Below are 13,718 nucleotides of genomic sequence, written 5' to 3'. Positions count from 1 at the left end.
TGGTTGACTGGGTGGGATCCTGCAGGGATGCTAGGCTTGTTGAAGGGTCCAGCCCCAGGAACTGGAGTGAGTTCTGGACCTGCTGCATCGCCCTGGGGAAGTCCCATCCCTGCCTCTGCCTGTATCCACATTCAAAATTATGTCCTTCAACAGCTCATCCATGTCATTCCCTCTGCTGTGGTGAGGCTCAGGGACGTGGGCTGCGTGGGACCAGAGCCTCTGTTTTAGGGTCCAGGGTGGTTGGACATGGATGTGGGTGAGTGGTGGTATCACCAGCTGGGCTTGGGCTGGGGCTCTGCTGTTGGTCACCCAGGCTGGCATGGGGATATTAACCACAGCTGGGGGCTGGGGCCTGAGAGGGGGGGAGAGCAGAGCATCTCCTGATACCAGCAACCCTCTTATTCCCTTTCCCTCCTATCCTGACCCCACTGATGCCCAGGTTTGGGTGCAGGAAAAGGCACAGTAAGAAAACTACCAAGCAGATTTGATGCATGATTTTTATTGACTTTAAAAAAACCAGTTGGTTTAAGACAGTTGTGTGCAGAAGTACCCATGTACACAGAGGCTACGGGCCAAGCTGCCTGCCTGCTCCTAGCTCTAGGTCGGAGCACTGGTCTCTCCCTCTCCCGGTGGGGCAGGAGGTGGTCAGATCAGGTACTGTGTGATGCAGACAACCTCTGCCAGGTGGGCCAGCCCAGGCACCTGCTCCCTGCCTGCCCCCCTGCCCGTAGCCTGTGCCTACATCTCCTCTATGTACAGTACAGTGGTGCGCCGGCCGTGCAGCACGCGCCTGCCTGCGGCCGCTCTGCCAGGGAGACACGAGTGGTCGCGAGTCCTAGTGGGACAGCTTAAATAAAAAATAATAATAATAATTAAAACAACAGAGAAAAGGGGGGAGTAGGGGAAGGAAGTTAGCAAAAAAAGAAAAATAATACTGTCAGGGCAGCCAGGAGCCACAAGCACGCCTGACACTGGATGCCACTACCATGCTGCTGGAGGGTTTGGTACCTGGGTTTGGTACCCAGCATCTCTGCTCACTACGTTGTGATTGTCAGGCCTGGCCCGGCTCAGCTGCAACAGGGGCTGGTCCAGTCTCATCACACTGGATTTGGCCTTTCTAGCCACCAGCATGGTGGCCTGGTTGTGTCCCTCTCTCCCAGCAGCACTTCTCAGCTAATATCCAGTGTGGTGTGAGGAAGGAAGTGGGTACAACTGCCAGATACATCAGCCACGTCCCTGCCGCCAGCGTGGGCACAGCCTGGCGTCGCCGATGGGAGATGGTCAAGGCACTCGTTGCTCATGGTTTTGTGGTTTTTAATTTCCTTCCCCATAAAAAAACACCCACAAAACAAAAAATCAGCAAAAACCGCCCAGGACGGTGGAGAGCAGGGCTTGCAGCAGCCTGTGTCCTGGGGCTAGGGGCTGCCTGCACCAGGGCAGCTCCACTTTTACAGACCAAAACCCACCACAAAACTCAGGAGTTTTAATCCCTGTGGACAGAAAAGCTGAATTTCCCCAGCCCAAGGGCTGCTGACTTGCCCACTCTAGGTGACTAACCCACCCCCTTGTGTTTCACAATTGCAGAGAAACCTCAAAAAAAAAAAAAAAACAAAAAAAAAAAAAAAAAACACCTGAAAAACAACCAAACCAAAGTGAAGTCACAGGTAAGATATTGCTACAGAAAAGCCAGATACAAAAGGATAAAAACATCTCCAAGCCCAAAAAGCCCTACAGTGATTGTTCCTCAAATTAACTATTGCAGCCAGGTAGTGTGGGCATAGCTTCCCCCTATGGGCACTGCCCCACAGTCCCTGCTCCACTCTCGGCATCAGCTGTGCAGGCAGAGGGTCCCTCTCTAGGGGACCTTTTCTATGGTTGCATTTTTTTTGACCTTTTCAGCATCTTCTAAAAAAACCTCCCCCCCACCTGATTGACCTAAAGAAAGTGGTTTTAATGACACCCCTGGGGAGGCAGTTTCCTTCAGCATCTCCCCATCCCATGTCATAGGCTGCCTGTCCAGCCCAGGAAGCCCTGAGGGCACCGGCTGTACCAGGCTGGTGTAAACCAAGTGTCACCCTGGCAAACAGAGCAAAGACTTTGGGATTTCAGCTTCTCACCAGAGCTGTTTAGAGCAATGCAAAAGCACAGTTCACTCACCCACTTATCTCTGTTTCTTCCCAGCCTGAAAGCAACGGAAATCCTGTCTCGTTGACCCTGCTGCAACCCACAACCCCTTGAGCATCCTAACAGCTGCTCACACAGCTCAGCCACAATGACCAGGCTGTCACTCATGTAGGTTTCTTAGCTGCCTCCTGTACAGTCATTCCTGAAATCTGTCCTACCCTTCCCCATCCTCAGGTAGAAGAGCAGGGATGCTGCACCCCAAAGTCACGATTCCTCTTCATCTCTCTGCACAGCTGTGCCAGAACTCGCCAGCCTGCAGCAGAGCATCGGCAATGGTCGGCTTCCTGAAGCTTCTGGCTCCCCACCATGGATCCGTGTGCTGGGACCTGCCTCTGTGCCAGGAGCCTTCCCTGGAGAAACGACGGCATCGGCTGCCCCAGGGGGGTAAAAGAAAAATACCAAAATAAAGGGAAAAAGAAGCAGCTGGTTCCACTGGTGAGGCTGCGCAGCCACCACAGCTCCCTCAGCCCCCTCGGCCAGGACGCGATGCTCGAGGGGTTCCCCAAAGTCACACGGCTTCGGGGCGGGGGGGTTGTCTTGTTTTAAAAAGAGCAGCATTTGGTTTGACTGTAGAGAGATGCAAGGCGGCCACCCCCGCCGCCTGGTCAGTCACTGATTGTGTTTATAAATCCTTTCTCAGCTGGGTTTCTTAATAATAATAATAATAATAATTAAAAAAAAGCAAAAAGTCTCCTTTAGCTCTGAACCTGATTGGCTGCTGGAGGCACCAAATACCACCGCGGTGGCTCTGTCAGCAACGTGGAACTGCGCTGCCCATCCGTGCTCATTGCCTGAGGCCACCAGGGAGACCCTCACTCTCTGCCCCTGCAGGCAGCAGCACCTGCTGGAGGAGGGAGCCAGAGACTCAGCCCTCAGTTTCCCCGGTAAACCTCGATCTTGCTGGTTTTGGCCAGCATGTCGATGATGTGTGCCTCAAAGTCTGCATCGTGCACCCCCGTCTTCCTGAACTCCCCGGCGTAGCGGTTGTTCTCCCAGTAGTGGTGCCAGTTCCCCCGGCTGTCAGCACCGAACCCAAAGACGTTCACCTGCAGTAGCAAGGGAGGGAGTGAGCCAGAACCCCCCACCAGGCTGCGACACCCTTGTCTCAGCAACCCCTGCACTGCTGCGGTGATTTTCAAAGGTGCCCATACCTCTGCACAGCCTTCCCACCCCTCAAGGGTGCCCATCACTGTGGTGTCAAGCAACCAGAGTGACTGCTGCAGTTTGACCCAAAGAATCCACCTCCTTCCTTAACCCTGCAAGGTTCAGGGCCTCGGCAAACCCACTCCATGCCAGGAGCTGAAGGAGACATCACCCACCTCATCGCAGACATGGAGGGCAAAGAAGAGCACCAGCATGCCAGTGGAGGGGTAGCGCCCGTGGTGTTCCGTCCAGCGGTCGTGGATGTACTTGAAGAAGGCAGGATTGTAGATCTGCACCTGGGAGGACAGACCAGGGTTAGAGGAGGAGCCCCAGCCGTGCTTCCTTTGGCATCAGCACCCCTTGAACCCTGGGGAATGATGAAGTGACAGGGGCCACGGCCATACAAGTGCTTGTGGCAGTGACAGGGATGAGCCCCATGTACCTTTTCTTTGTCCACACGCAGAAAAGGCTTCACAGGTGCGTATGTGCTGGGAAAAGAACAGAGAGGCAGGTGAGTTCTTGGGGGTCCCGTGCCCCCAACTCCAGCCTGAGCTGCCAAGGAGGCTCTTGGAGGGAGGAACAAATGAGTCCCCCATTGCTCCCAGGGGAGCTGTCCTTGAGCTAGATGAGCCACCAGCCTGATGCTGTGAGTGCTCACTGGGTACTTACAACCTGATCTGGCCGGTGGAGAGGGCACTGGCGATCCAGAGCAGGTCCAGGGTTTTGAAGGGCACGAGCACAAAGCTGACATTGGCAGGCAGGTTCTTGGCACTCTCGGGGTACATGAAGTGATGTGTGGTCCGACCACCCACATCGCCCTCAAAACCCACCGTGGGAGCCTGGTTCATTCTGGGGAGAGAGCAGGGAGGATGACGCCACCCTCCCAATGCCCTGTGCCTTGCAGACGACACGGGTGATCCCCATGAGCTGTTAAATGCTGCCAAGCAGCAGTTTCCCACCCAGGGAAGGGGGCAAGGCTGGACTCACTCCCACCCACCCCAGTACCCCATGTCTCTGTGCTGTCCGGGTGGGCAGGGCCCTGGCAGTGCTCTCTGGGCCTCACCGCATCACGAAGTCGTGCCCGTCGATTTCCGGTCCATAACCAGAGCCGCGCAGGTTGCCTGAGTTACCGACCACGGCGCAGCGGCGGCAGCGGCGCGGGTCACGGGAGCGGTAGGGATCCTCGCCCGGCACGATCTGGAAGAGCTTGCTCAGGACCTCGTGGGTGTTGTGGGACTTGAACTGGGGCTGCAGCATCTGCAAGGAGGGAAGGGGGGCAGGGGAGAATCGGCCAGTGCTCCCTCCTTGTGGGGGAGGAGAAATCTGTGCCCCCCGCCCCGGGCCAGAGCACACCACGGCACTCCCGTCCCTGCGCTCACCATCCACCACCTCTGGACGTCGGGCGGTAGGTCCATGTTCTCCTTGGTCCACACTGGGGACACGGTGCCGTCATAGCGCCCATCAAACCAGTCGGTGGCCCCGGGCTCCTCGGCCGGGCAGCGGCGGCAGGAGCAGCCCCGGGGATACAGCCCCTCTTTGCTGAGCCGCTGCATGCCGGCATAGCCGGGCACCAGCTTCACCCGGTGGATGCCGCCCAGCCCGCCGGGGTCCAGGTAGGCGATGCTGTGGTGGGAGTAGGTGAAGAGGAGGGACATGACGAAGACGAGCAGGAAGGCGGTCGAGAGGAAGCAGAAGCGCAACGAGCACTTCATGGTCGTCGGGTGGCTGAGCCGGGGACGGCGCCCGCTCCGGCACAGGGCGCGGGCATAGGGCGCGGGAGGGCGTCAGCCGGCCAGCGAGGCTCCCTGCAGGAACGAGGGCTCTAAGTCCCCGCGGTGGCGGTGTGGGGAGGGAGATGAAGAGCCTCCCAGGACCCACCGCACCGGGCTCCTACCTGCTGGGCTGCAGCTTTCCATCCGCGTTGTCCGGCCGCGGCGAGGGCCCCCGCTGGCTCCACGTGCCAGGCAGGGAGCATCTGCTGAGGGCTCCGGCACAGCCCGGCGCACCGGCCTCAGCCGCGGCACCGCGCCCCGGCGGCTCCTCCAGGTCCCGGCCCCGGCTGGCGCTCAGCTGCGATGGTGCTCATCATCCCCGGGGTTTAGCTGATCCGCTGGCACGCCGCCCTCAGCCGCTGGCTCGGGAACACGGCCACCACAACACCGGCCTGGAGCGGGAAGGAGCGGGCGGCGGGTCAAGGGGTGGCGATACAGACAGCAGAGGGGGGCTGCGCCCAGCAGGAGGAGGGTGCTGAGGACTGAGGACTTTATTCCCCACCGAACGCTCCAAAATGCCTCCCAGCCCGTCTCAGGCACGGAGCTGCAGGGTACGAGCCATCCCCGAAGGGGACAAGCAGGCGCAGGCTGTGCAGGGAGCTGAGATGTCCCGGCATCGCAATCCGTGCCTGGGGAACTCGCAGCAGGTCCCCGACTGTGCCCTCCCTGTCTCTGCCAGACAAAGGCTCAGCCATGAACTCGCCTCCGGAGCCAAACAAGCGGCTCCTTTCTGCAGGCTCAATTCTTCTCTATCACGCCATAAGCAGCCCCTCCAAAACCCTCTTCTCCGGCCGCCGCCGAGCCAGCCGGGAAACAGCCGGGAAACAGCCGGGAAACAGCCGCTCCGCAGCCTGACGGGCACCCCGGGCACGGACACTGCCGACTGTCCCCCCCGAGTGGCAGCGTCCCTTGGGGAAGGTCACTCGCTCGCTCGTGATCCTGGCGGGTAAAAATAGCCAGGGCAGAGGTGCCGGCGCCTGCGCCCGGGGAGGGGCGGGAGGAGCGGCCAAGCCCCCGAGCAGAGGGGCGGGCAAAGCCAGACTCCTTGGCGAAAAAAAAAAAAAAAAAAGCTGAAAATCCCCTTTTAACCCAGTCACTGAGGTGAGGCAGGATCCAGAATCCCAAGGGTTTGGAGACACGACCTCTCCTCCAGGCCTTTTTGGGGAGAGGGTGACCCGCCCCAAGGCAAAACCCTGCAGAGGCATCACCTCCACGGCTCAGCCTTGGCCCCAATTAAGCCAGTGCCAAGGCCAGAAGCAGTAATTAGGAGCTGGCAGGCACCAGGATGCTTCTTCCCTAGGAAAAAACATCCTTTGGAAAACATTGGCTTGCTTTCCAGGAACAGACTGCTAAGCCCCCAAAAACTTCCTTGTTGGGATGGGAGGAGAACATGGCCCCAAAAGCTCCCCCAGCCGATTGCACTGCCAGGCACGGACATCTCCCTCCCAAACCATTAACCCTCTGTCAAATATTTGTTCAAGTGGGGACAGTCTTTAAAGGAAAGAACCAAAAATCGAAGGCATATCCTAGTTCAAGTGCTTTGCTGGGCTCTGGCGGGGAATTTTAACACGCCTACATGGCACACGCATGGCCAGCAGTGACTGCAACCAGTTCTTTGGGCTGCTGCCAGTGGAAAAAGCAGGGTGGTTGTTAAACAGAGGGTTTGCATTTAGGGAGTTTGGGATAAAGCCAGCAAAAAGCTGTAACATCCCTCCCCGCCCCCCACCCCCCACCCCCCTCCCCCCTCCTCCCAGATGCAAAACGATGGAAAGATTAATAGGTAAAAGGCAATTTTGGGGTTTTTTTTTTCTGCTATGATATGGCAGGGCCACCAAGCAGGATGGGTTGATCCTCCTCCCCTGCTCCCGCTGCTTAACATCCCACGGGGCTTTTTAAAGGCTAAAGGAAATGAGCTATCACGTGCTTGTGTTATTTTTGTTCCTGGTGAAAGGGGGAAAATCCATTTCCGGCTCCCCAGCCCAGCCTGCCTCATACATCCCAGCCCTGACACCATCTGGAGCACATTTTGTACGGCCCCCATCCTAGGGCCTCCTGGAGCTGCCCCCGACCACAGCGGGGGGAAAACCCCCTCCAGCCCAGCTCATGCGCGGTAAAAGAAGCCTTAAATCCCAGCGGCTGGTTTGAGTCATCATTTTCCTAGCAGGAGCTGGCAGCTATTTCCATCTGCACTGGTCCTTACAGCCCCCAGCAGGGACAGGGCACCCACACATACAAACATACCCCAGCAATATCCATGCCCTCCCTGCCCAATCCTAATCCAACCTGCCTCCACAAATAAAACTCCACTTGCAGGAGCTTTTTGCACCAGATTTGGACGTTTCCTTCTTAAAACAATAAGGGATTTCAGGATTTCTTCTGTGGTGAGCAAGCTCAGTAACTCAGCAATGCCACTAAAAACCCTTGGATTCCCAAATTCATCCCCAGGATCCTGAATTGCCTCCTGAGGACCATGTACTCATCAAGCACAAGTTTCTCCTTGATTGCAGGAGATAATGAAGCAAGGCTATTAAAAGGTCCTGGCAAATTGCTTTGCTGCTTTTACAGGTGGATGGTGATGGTATTTTCCGATCATATTATCTTTCATTTCAGGATGAATGCTGGAGTGATGTGACTGATAGCCCCAGGGCCTGGAGGATGCCTACCACTTCCCTGTCAGACAAAACACCATCGATGCATTCCCACTTGGCATCTTTAGGTCTCACTGGCTTTGTTTGCTTATTTCTAAGATATCCTGGGGTTGTTGGCATGAGTTTCCATGCCAGTAAATGGCAGGGTGGGCAAAGGAAGGAGCCGTCCCTGGGAGATGGGATGTCACCATGTTTGGGGCAGGGAGAGAAGGGGAGTAGAGGAGCAGTGGCAGCGTTGTCTGCACTGGCTGCTGCTCTTCCCAGGTATGAATGGTCTGAAAATTCCCCCAGGAGTCTTTGGAAAATGTCACCCTGGGTGACCAGGTGGGGTGCTACACATCCCATGATCCCTGTACTGAGACATCACTTCTGCCACCCCCAAACCATTCACTGGGTGCCAGAGCAGTGCATGGCTCTTGCAGGTGGAGGAGGGGGAAGCACACAGGGACTTGTGCTTGGACTTGACTGGCACACACACTTGGACTGGACTGGCATCTCTGTCATCTCTGTCACGGGTGGAAAACCTGAGAACTGGAGTTGTGTTTCTTTGACAGGGAAGGAGCAGATCTGAGCCGAGTCTTCTCCCACCTCCTTCAATGCCAGGCAGAAACAGCGAGTGGTGACCTGTCCTTGTTTCAGGCATGACTTCAGCGAGCAGGATTACTACAAAATGTCATGAAACCATTCCAATTTCTTTCTGCCCATGGCCCAAGTGTTGCCAGAGGTTGCAGCCCTCGGGCAGAGTGCCGAGGAGCCGCTTGTCCCTGTGGGACCGTCAGCTCGTGTTAGCTTGGAACAGCGAGCGGGAACCTGCCGGGGGCGGCGCGGGAAGGGGCGATAGCCTGTCCCTCTGCATCATGGGCTTCCAAAGCCAAAACAAGACTTGGCGAGGAAACTGCAGTTAATTAAGAAGGTCCTTTCCTGCTTCACCCATCCAGAGGGATTATATTTTATCCTTGAATTTTTTTCCTCCCTGGAAGCCGGAAAGGAGAGGAGGCGGGGAGCAGACCTGCATAAATGCTGGCACAAGGACGTTTCTCCCTGCCATGGGGCGATGCCATGAAGAACGGATGGCCAGCAGTAGACAAGCACCAGGTATTAAGAGAAGCCAATGTCATGCATTAAACCATCACCACAACCCAACAGCAGCGAGGACGTGGTAACTTATTCTTCATCCTTTTAATTAAGCATGCTCTTATCAGCCAGCTCAATCAGCTAATGGAGCCAAGTTAATTGGGTTTCCCATGTTTTAAACCCTACTTGTACCCCTGGCTGCCAGTGTTAGCAATTCCAGCCTTTCCTTGTGTCTGGCCTCCAGAGGGGTTATTTCAGGCTTATCTCTCAGTGCTGGGATAGGGCCAGGAAAGAGCGTGGAGGCCAAATCCCGGGGACAGAGCTGGGATGGAGCCAGTCACTCTGAGGCCATTTCCTATGGGATTTGGGGGTGCAGGGGTGTGCCAGCAGTGGGAAAACAGAATGGAATGCTCCCACCCTTGCTGGTAGATGGGCCTGCAGGGACTGGTCCAGCAGCATCCCAAGCCCCTTGGCTCAACCCCAGTGGAACCCTCAGGGAACTGTGCCAGCCTGAACACCCTGTGCTGCTTGATGGGGCAATGCTGGAAGGGCACTCTCCCCCCCAAAACCCACACTGGCAGAAGCAGCCAAGGCAGATGCCTGTCCCTGCAGCTCACACTCCCATTGGGACCACGCAGCCACATGTACCAGCCTGTGTGGCTGATGTCCCTGAGCATTCTCCAGGGGCATTTCCCCAGCCCTCTGCCAGCCATTCTGGATTTCCCTAGGCTGCTGTGGGGAACAAGGGACCCTGCACTCCAAGGGTGTTGATAAGCCCAAGGCCATGCTCACAGCCCGGCCTTGTCACACTCAGCTCCCTGTGCCAGGAGCCAGCAGCTCCCTCCTTGAGGCAGGACAGGCAGGGAAAGGAGTGGGATTCTCCCCCCGACCCGAATCCCTGAGGAACTGAGAGGCAGAGATAACCCAGCTGCTCTGCACCTCAAGCACCCAGCCCAGAACCCCCAGTCTGCACCAGCTGCCTCAGTCTGCACCAACTCAAGTGCCATCAGCTCAGGTACCACTCAGCTGGGTACCACTGAACCCTGGGTCATGGACCACCCAACCAGGGGCCACCAAGCTGGTGGCCAAGGTTCGGCCAACCAACCCAGCAGAACAGAGGAGGCAGAGTCTGGGGCTTGCCACCCACCACTGCCTACTCCTCTCTCCCATCCTTGCCCCAGTTTCCTGTCAAAGGCAAAGCCATCTGGTCCCATGGGGAGCCAGCTCCCCACTGCTGGCCACATTTCCATCTCATCCTCCCACAGCCGCAGCCTGGGGTCAGCAGGGTCTGCCTGGTCCCCGTCCCCCTTCCTGCCTGCTACAGCAGGGCAGCACCCCACAAGACACCCCTGAACCAGTCTCCCTGCAGCCTCAGCTGCCTGTGAAGGTGTGGCCACACCGTAGGCAGACACAGTCCCTAGGAAGCGCAGGGCCCCTACCCTCCTTTCACCACCAGCATCCAGTGAGCTGCCAGCAGCACCCTGAGCCTCCCTGCCGGCTGGGAAGCAACCACGTCCCTTCCACCACTGCCGTTGGTTTTACCAGCCCGGACCCGTTATATTCATGCCTGATGCCTCACCAGGAAAATATGTGCAGGAGCGCAGCACAGGCGGATGCTGCTCCAGGAGGCGCCGCTGCCGGTTGTGGCCTCTGCCAAGGGAAGGCGAGCTGGGACACGGGGCCCCCCTGCACTTTCCTGTCCTCCTCCCTGGATCTCCTCTGCGCCAAGGATCAGAGGCGGTGGAAAACCAAAGGAGAAAGTGTCTCCTCCGGCTTTCAAGGGCTGGTTGATGGGTGCTGTAACCACAGCCGCCCTCTCTGCCCCGGGGCACAACCCAAGCTGAGAACCGCACACGCTGCGGGTGGCCCCGCAAAGCCACCCAGGTTTGCTCTGCCTGTGGACAGCACTGAGAGGACATTGAACTCGTTAGGGAAATTGCACTTATGAGCTTTCATTGCAGGGAAGTTACGAAAGGCTCCCCAGGCCGGAGGGCATCAATCCCAGCGCAGCCGAGTCATAGCCAAGAACTCCCATTAAATGTAAAATTAGAGCAGTTCCACTGGTGAGAATCCCTGACTTCACTAGCTGGGGCTCTGCTCAGACACCTGGGGAGAAGGGGGAGCATTTGCAGCTTCCTAATTAGCCCAATTACTGCTGCAGATCAAAAGTCCTTTGCTGGGGACATGGTGGCACTTGGAGCAAAGTGACTGCAGCTTATTCTGGTTTCCCAAGAGCAACTGTTGGGGGTGTTATTTTAGAGCTCAAACACTGAACTATCCATCCCGTAAGAAAAAAAAAATCTATACATCACACATGCATATAGGTATAATTTTTTATATATATTCACCACACATCCATGTGCAGTTTTGGAGGTATCTTTGGCAACTTTGCCTTGGAGCTGGGACCCAAATCACTTGGACTTTCCAAAAAAAAAAAAATCTTTTGGAAGACAGCAGTGGCAAAGAGCGACATGAAGCAAAGAGATACCCCGGAGCCCAGTGCAGAGCCGGGCAGGGCAGGGCAGGGAGAGCAGGTTCCCAGCCTCCCATCACATCCCAGCCCCGCGGGGTCAGGCGGCCTCTGATAAATCCTGGCTCAAGAAGAAGCACTGAAGCCGGCCAAACCACTGGAGAGCAATTAGCAGCTTGCAATCGTGCAAAAATCATCGAGCTACCGAGATCTCGGCGTGCCAAACCGGGCGGCATCCGGCGTGCCGAGAGCCCGCAGCAAAACCACCGAGCCCTCAGTGCCATCAGAGCTCTTCCCAAAAAAAAGCGGCAGTTTGGAGCTTGTTTGGGCACGAAAATTCAAGCGTTCCCCCATCATGCGGCTGCCGAGGCTCTCCCTGCCTGCTCGCCCTGCCTGCCTCCGGCGCCAGGCGTGGGCGGTGAGCGGAGCGCGCCCCGCCGTTCCCAAGAACCGCCATGAGCTCCTCGGAGGAGAGGGAAGAGCTTTTGACAGGCAGCTGCCGCACACAACCGGCAGCGGGGCCGCTGTCGCTGCCAGATGGGGACAGACAGACGGACAGACAGACAGACAGACAGACAGACGGGCACGCGCACCGCGGGAGAGGCGGCGGCCGAGGCACCCCCCAGCCCAGCCCTCCCCGCTGAGACCGCGACCTTTGCTTGTGATAGAGGGGGAAGAAAAAGGAAGAAAGGGGAAACCAAGCCCAAAGCGTTGGGAAACTTGCCGTCGGCGCCCACCGCCTTGGCCACGGTTGTGGCCGGGGCGGCTGCTCAGGGCTGGGAAAAGGAGAGACCGAGATAATGCAAGGCAAAACTGCCCTCACCAGCTCAAAGCCCACACGTCTTTCTGGAGGGAGGCTCAGCAAGTTTTGGGGTTTGGTGTGATTTGGTCTCCCCCAGCCATGTTTTATGATTGCTGGCAGCAGGCAGGGACGTGGCCCTTCCTCCAGTCCGAGCTCGCTGCCCAAGTGCCATCCTCCCCCCAGTATTTTCCTGCTGGCATGGGAAGCCCTCACTCTACGGAAACATTTGGGAGCTTTGGAACAAGTGCTCTCTCTGACTCTGCAGCTGGAGCCTGAGCAAAACCTTGCCTTCCTCCTGTGCCATCAGCGCTTCTGCCCCTGGCATATGCGTGGACCCCTTGAATCGCCAGGCCCTGAAATACGGGCTCGGTATCAATCCCACTCCGGCAGCCGTGCTTCAGCCAGGGAAACACCCTGAAACAATGTGACACCGAAAAGATCTCACGCCTGTGCCCTCGTTAGGGCCCCTCCACACGCACACAGAAGCAGGCAAGGGACATCCTCTGCTCGGTGACACAGTTTTCTACCCTGTCCCCAGGGACTCTCAGGGTGTTTGTGAAATCCTGGCTGCCGCTACCCATGCAATGGACGCCGTGTGTCACTCAGCCATGTGTCACACTGCTGCTGAGGGACTTTACACGCACACTGGCACTGGTGGGGACTGGAGCCACCTCGCAGCCAGCCCTCCCACCCTGGTGGGTGCCCCAGCTCTGCCCTCAAGATCCCAGGGCGCACGGCTGGAGGGGAGCAGCTCCATCAGCCCCAGCCCCGACACCCCTGCTAGGGCCAGCATTCTCCCCGGGAGAGCACATCCCCCTCGGGCAGCACCCTGGAGCTGCCCCCCGGGCTGCACAGCGCGGCTGGGGCCAGCACATCCTCCCTGGGGACAGCACCGCAGGGCCCGGGCCAGCATTCCGGACCAGCGCAACCTCCTGGGTCTGAACCCAGTGCAACCCGGTGGGTGCTCCCGGCAGCCAACATCCAGCACCGGGAGCAGCACCCAGAACCCGGACCCGCACCCCGGATAGGGGACCGCACATCCTCCCGGGGCTGCTCAGCACCCACTGCATCCCGAGTAGATACTCCCAGCCCCGAGACCTGCACTCAGCCCCGGGGCCAGCAACCGGGACCACCACACCGGGGATGAACCCGACGCATCCCGTGTGGGTGCTCCCCGAGCCCAGCTCCCAGCGCCGGGACCAGCCCGCAGCAGCGGGGCAGCTCCCGAGCGGGCTCCCCCGCCGCCGCCCGCTATCCCCGCCGCCTCCCCGGGACCGGCATCCCGAGCCGAGCCGGGCCGTGCCCGCACCCCCCGCCTCGGGCCCGCTCTCCGCCGCGGTACCTGGCTCAGCTCCGGCATGGCCCCGCCGCCGGGCTCACCCGGGCCCCGCCGCCACCGCCCTCCGCGCCGTGCGGAGCCGTGCCGTGCCGCGCGGGGCGGGGGGGACGGGCCCGGCAGGCTGGGAGATGTAGTTCTGAGCCGCCCGGCGGGGCTTGTGGGACTTGTAGGAGGCGAGAGGGGCCGCCTGCGCCCACCCTCCCAGCGGCATGTCAGGAATCTGCTCCGGTGCCCAGCCCGGGACTCACTCCGTCACATCGGCACACCCCAGCCCGGCGCCCAGCAT

The 13,718-nt window shown here is 58.4% G+C and overlaps 1 protein-coding gene across 2 annotated transcripts; it reads right to left on the bottom strand.

Annotated features, from left to right (window-relative positions):
- Positions 1-483: 483 nt before the first annotated feature.
- On the bottom strand, positions 484-13,526 carry ST3GAL2 (ST3 beta-galactoside alpha-2,3-sialyltransferase 2). 2 transcript variants are annotated; one of them, XM_066327762.1, is made up of 8 exons: positions 13,436-13,526; positions 5,222-5,491; positions 4,707-5,132; positions 4,391-4,584; positions 3,997-4,176; positions 3,770-3,815; positions 3,504-3,623; positions 484-3,230 (listed from the first exon to the last, which is right to left on the bottom strand). In XM_066327762.1, exons 3-8 carry the CDS (start codon positions 5,037-5,039, stop codon positions 3,057-3,059), a joined length of 1,047 nt encoding a protein of 348 aa, XP_066183859.1. In that variant the 5' UTR covers positions 5,040-5,132; positions 5,222-5,491; positions 13,436-13,526; the 3' UTR covers positions 484-3,056. The 2 variants fall into 2 exon arrangements, with proteins under 2 accessions (XP_066183859.1, XP_066183860.1); XM_066327763.1 differs by lacking the exons at positions 5,222-5,491; positions 13,436-13,526 and having other exon boundaries at positions 4,707-5,195.
- Between the last annotated feature and the right edge of the window lie 192 nt (positions 13,527-13,718).

The sequence above is a fragment of the Sylvia atricapilla genome, chromosome 12 (assembly GCF_009819655.1).
Source record: "Sylvia atricapilla isolate bSylAtr1 chromosome 12, bSylAtr1.pri, whole genome shotgun sequence".
Classification (NCBI taxonomy): domain Eukaryota; kingdom Metazoa; phylum Chordata; class Aves; order Passeriformes; family Sylviidae; genus Sylvia; species Sylvia atricapilla.
This window is presented reverse-complemented; position numbering and strand designations above follow the sequence as displayed.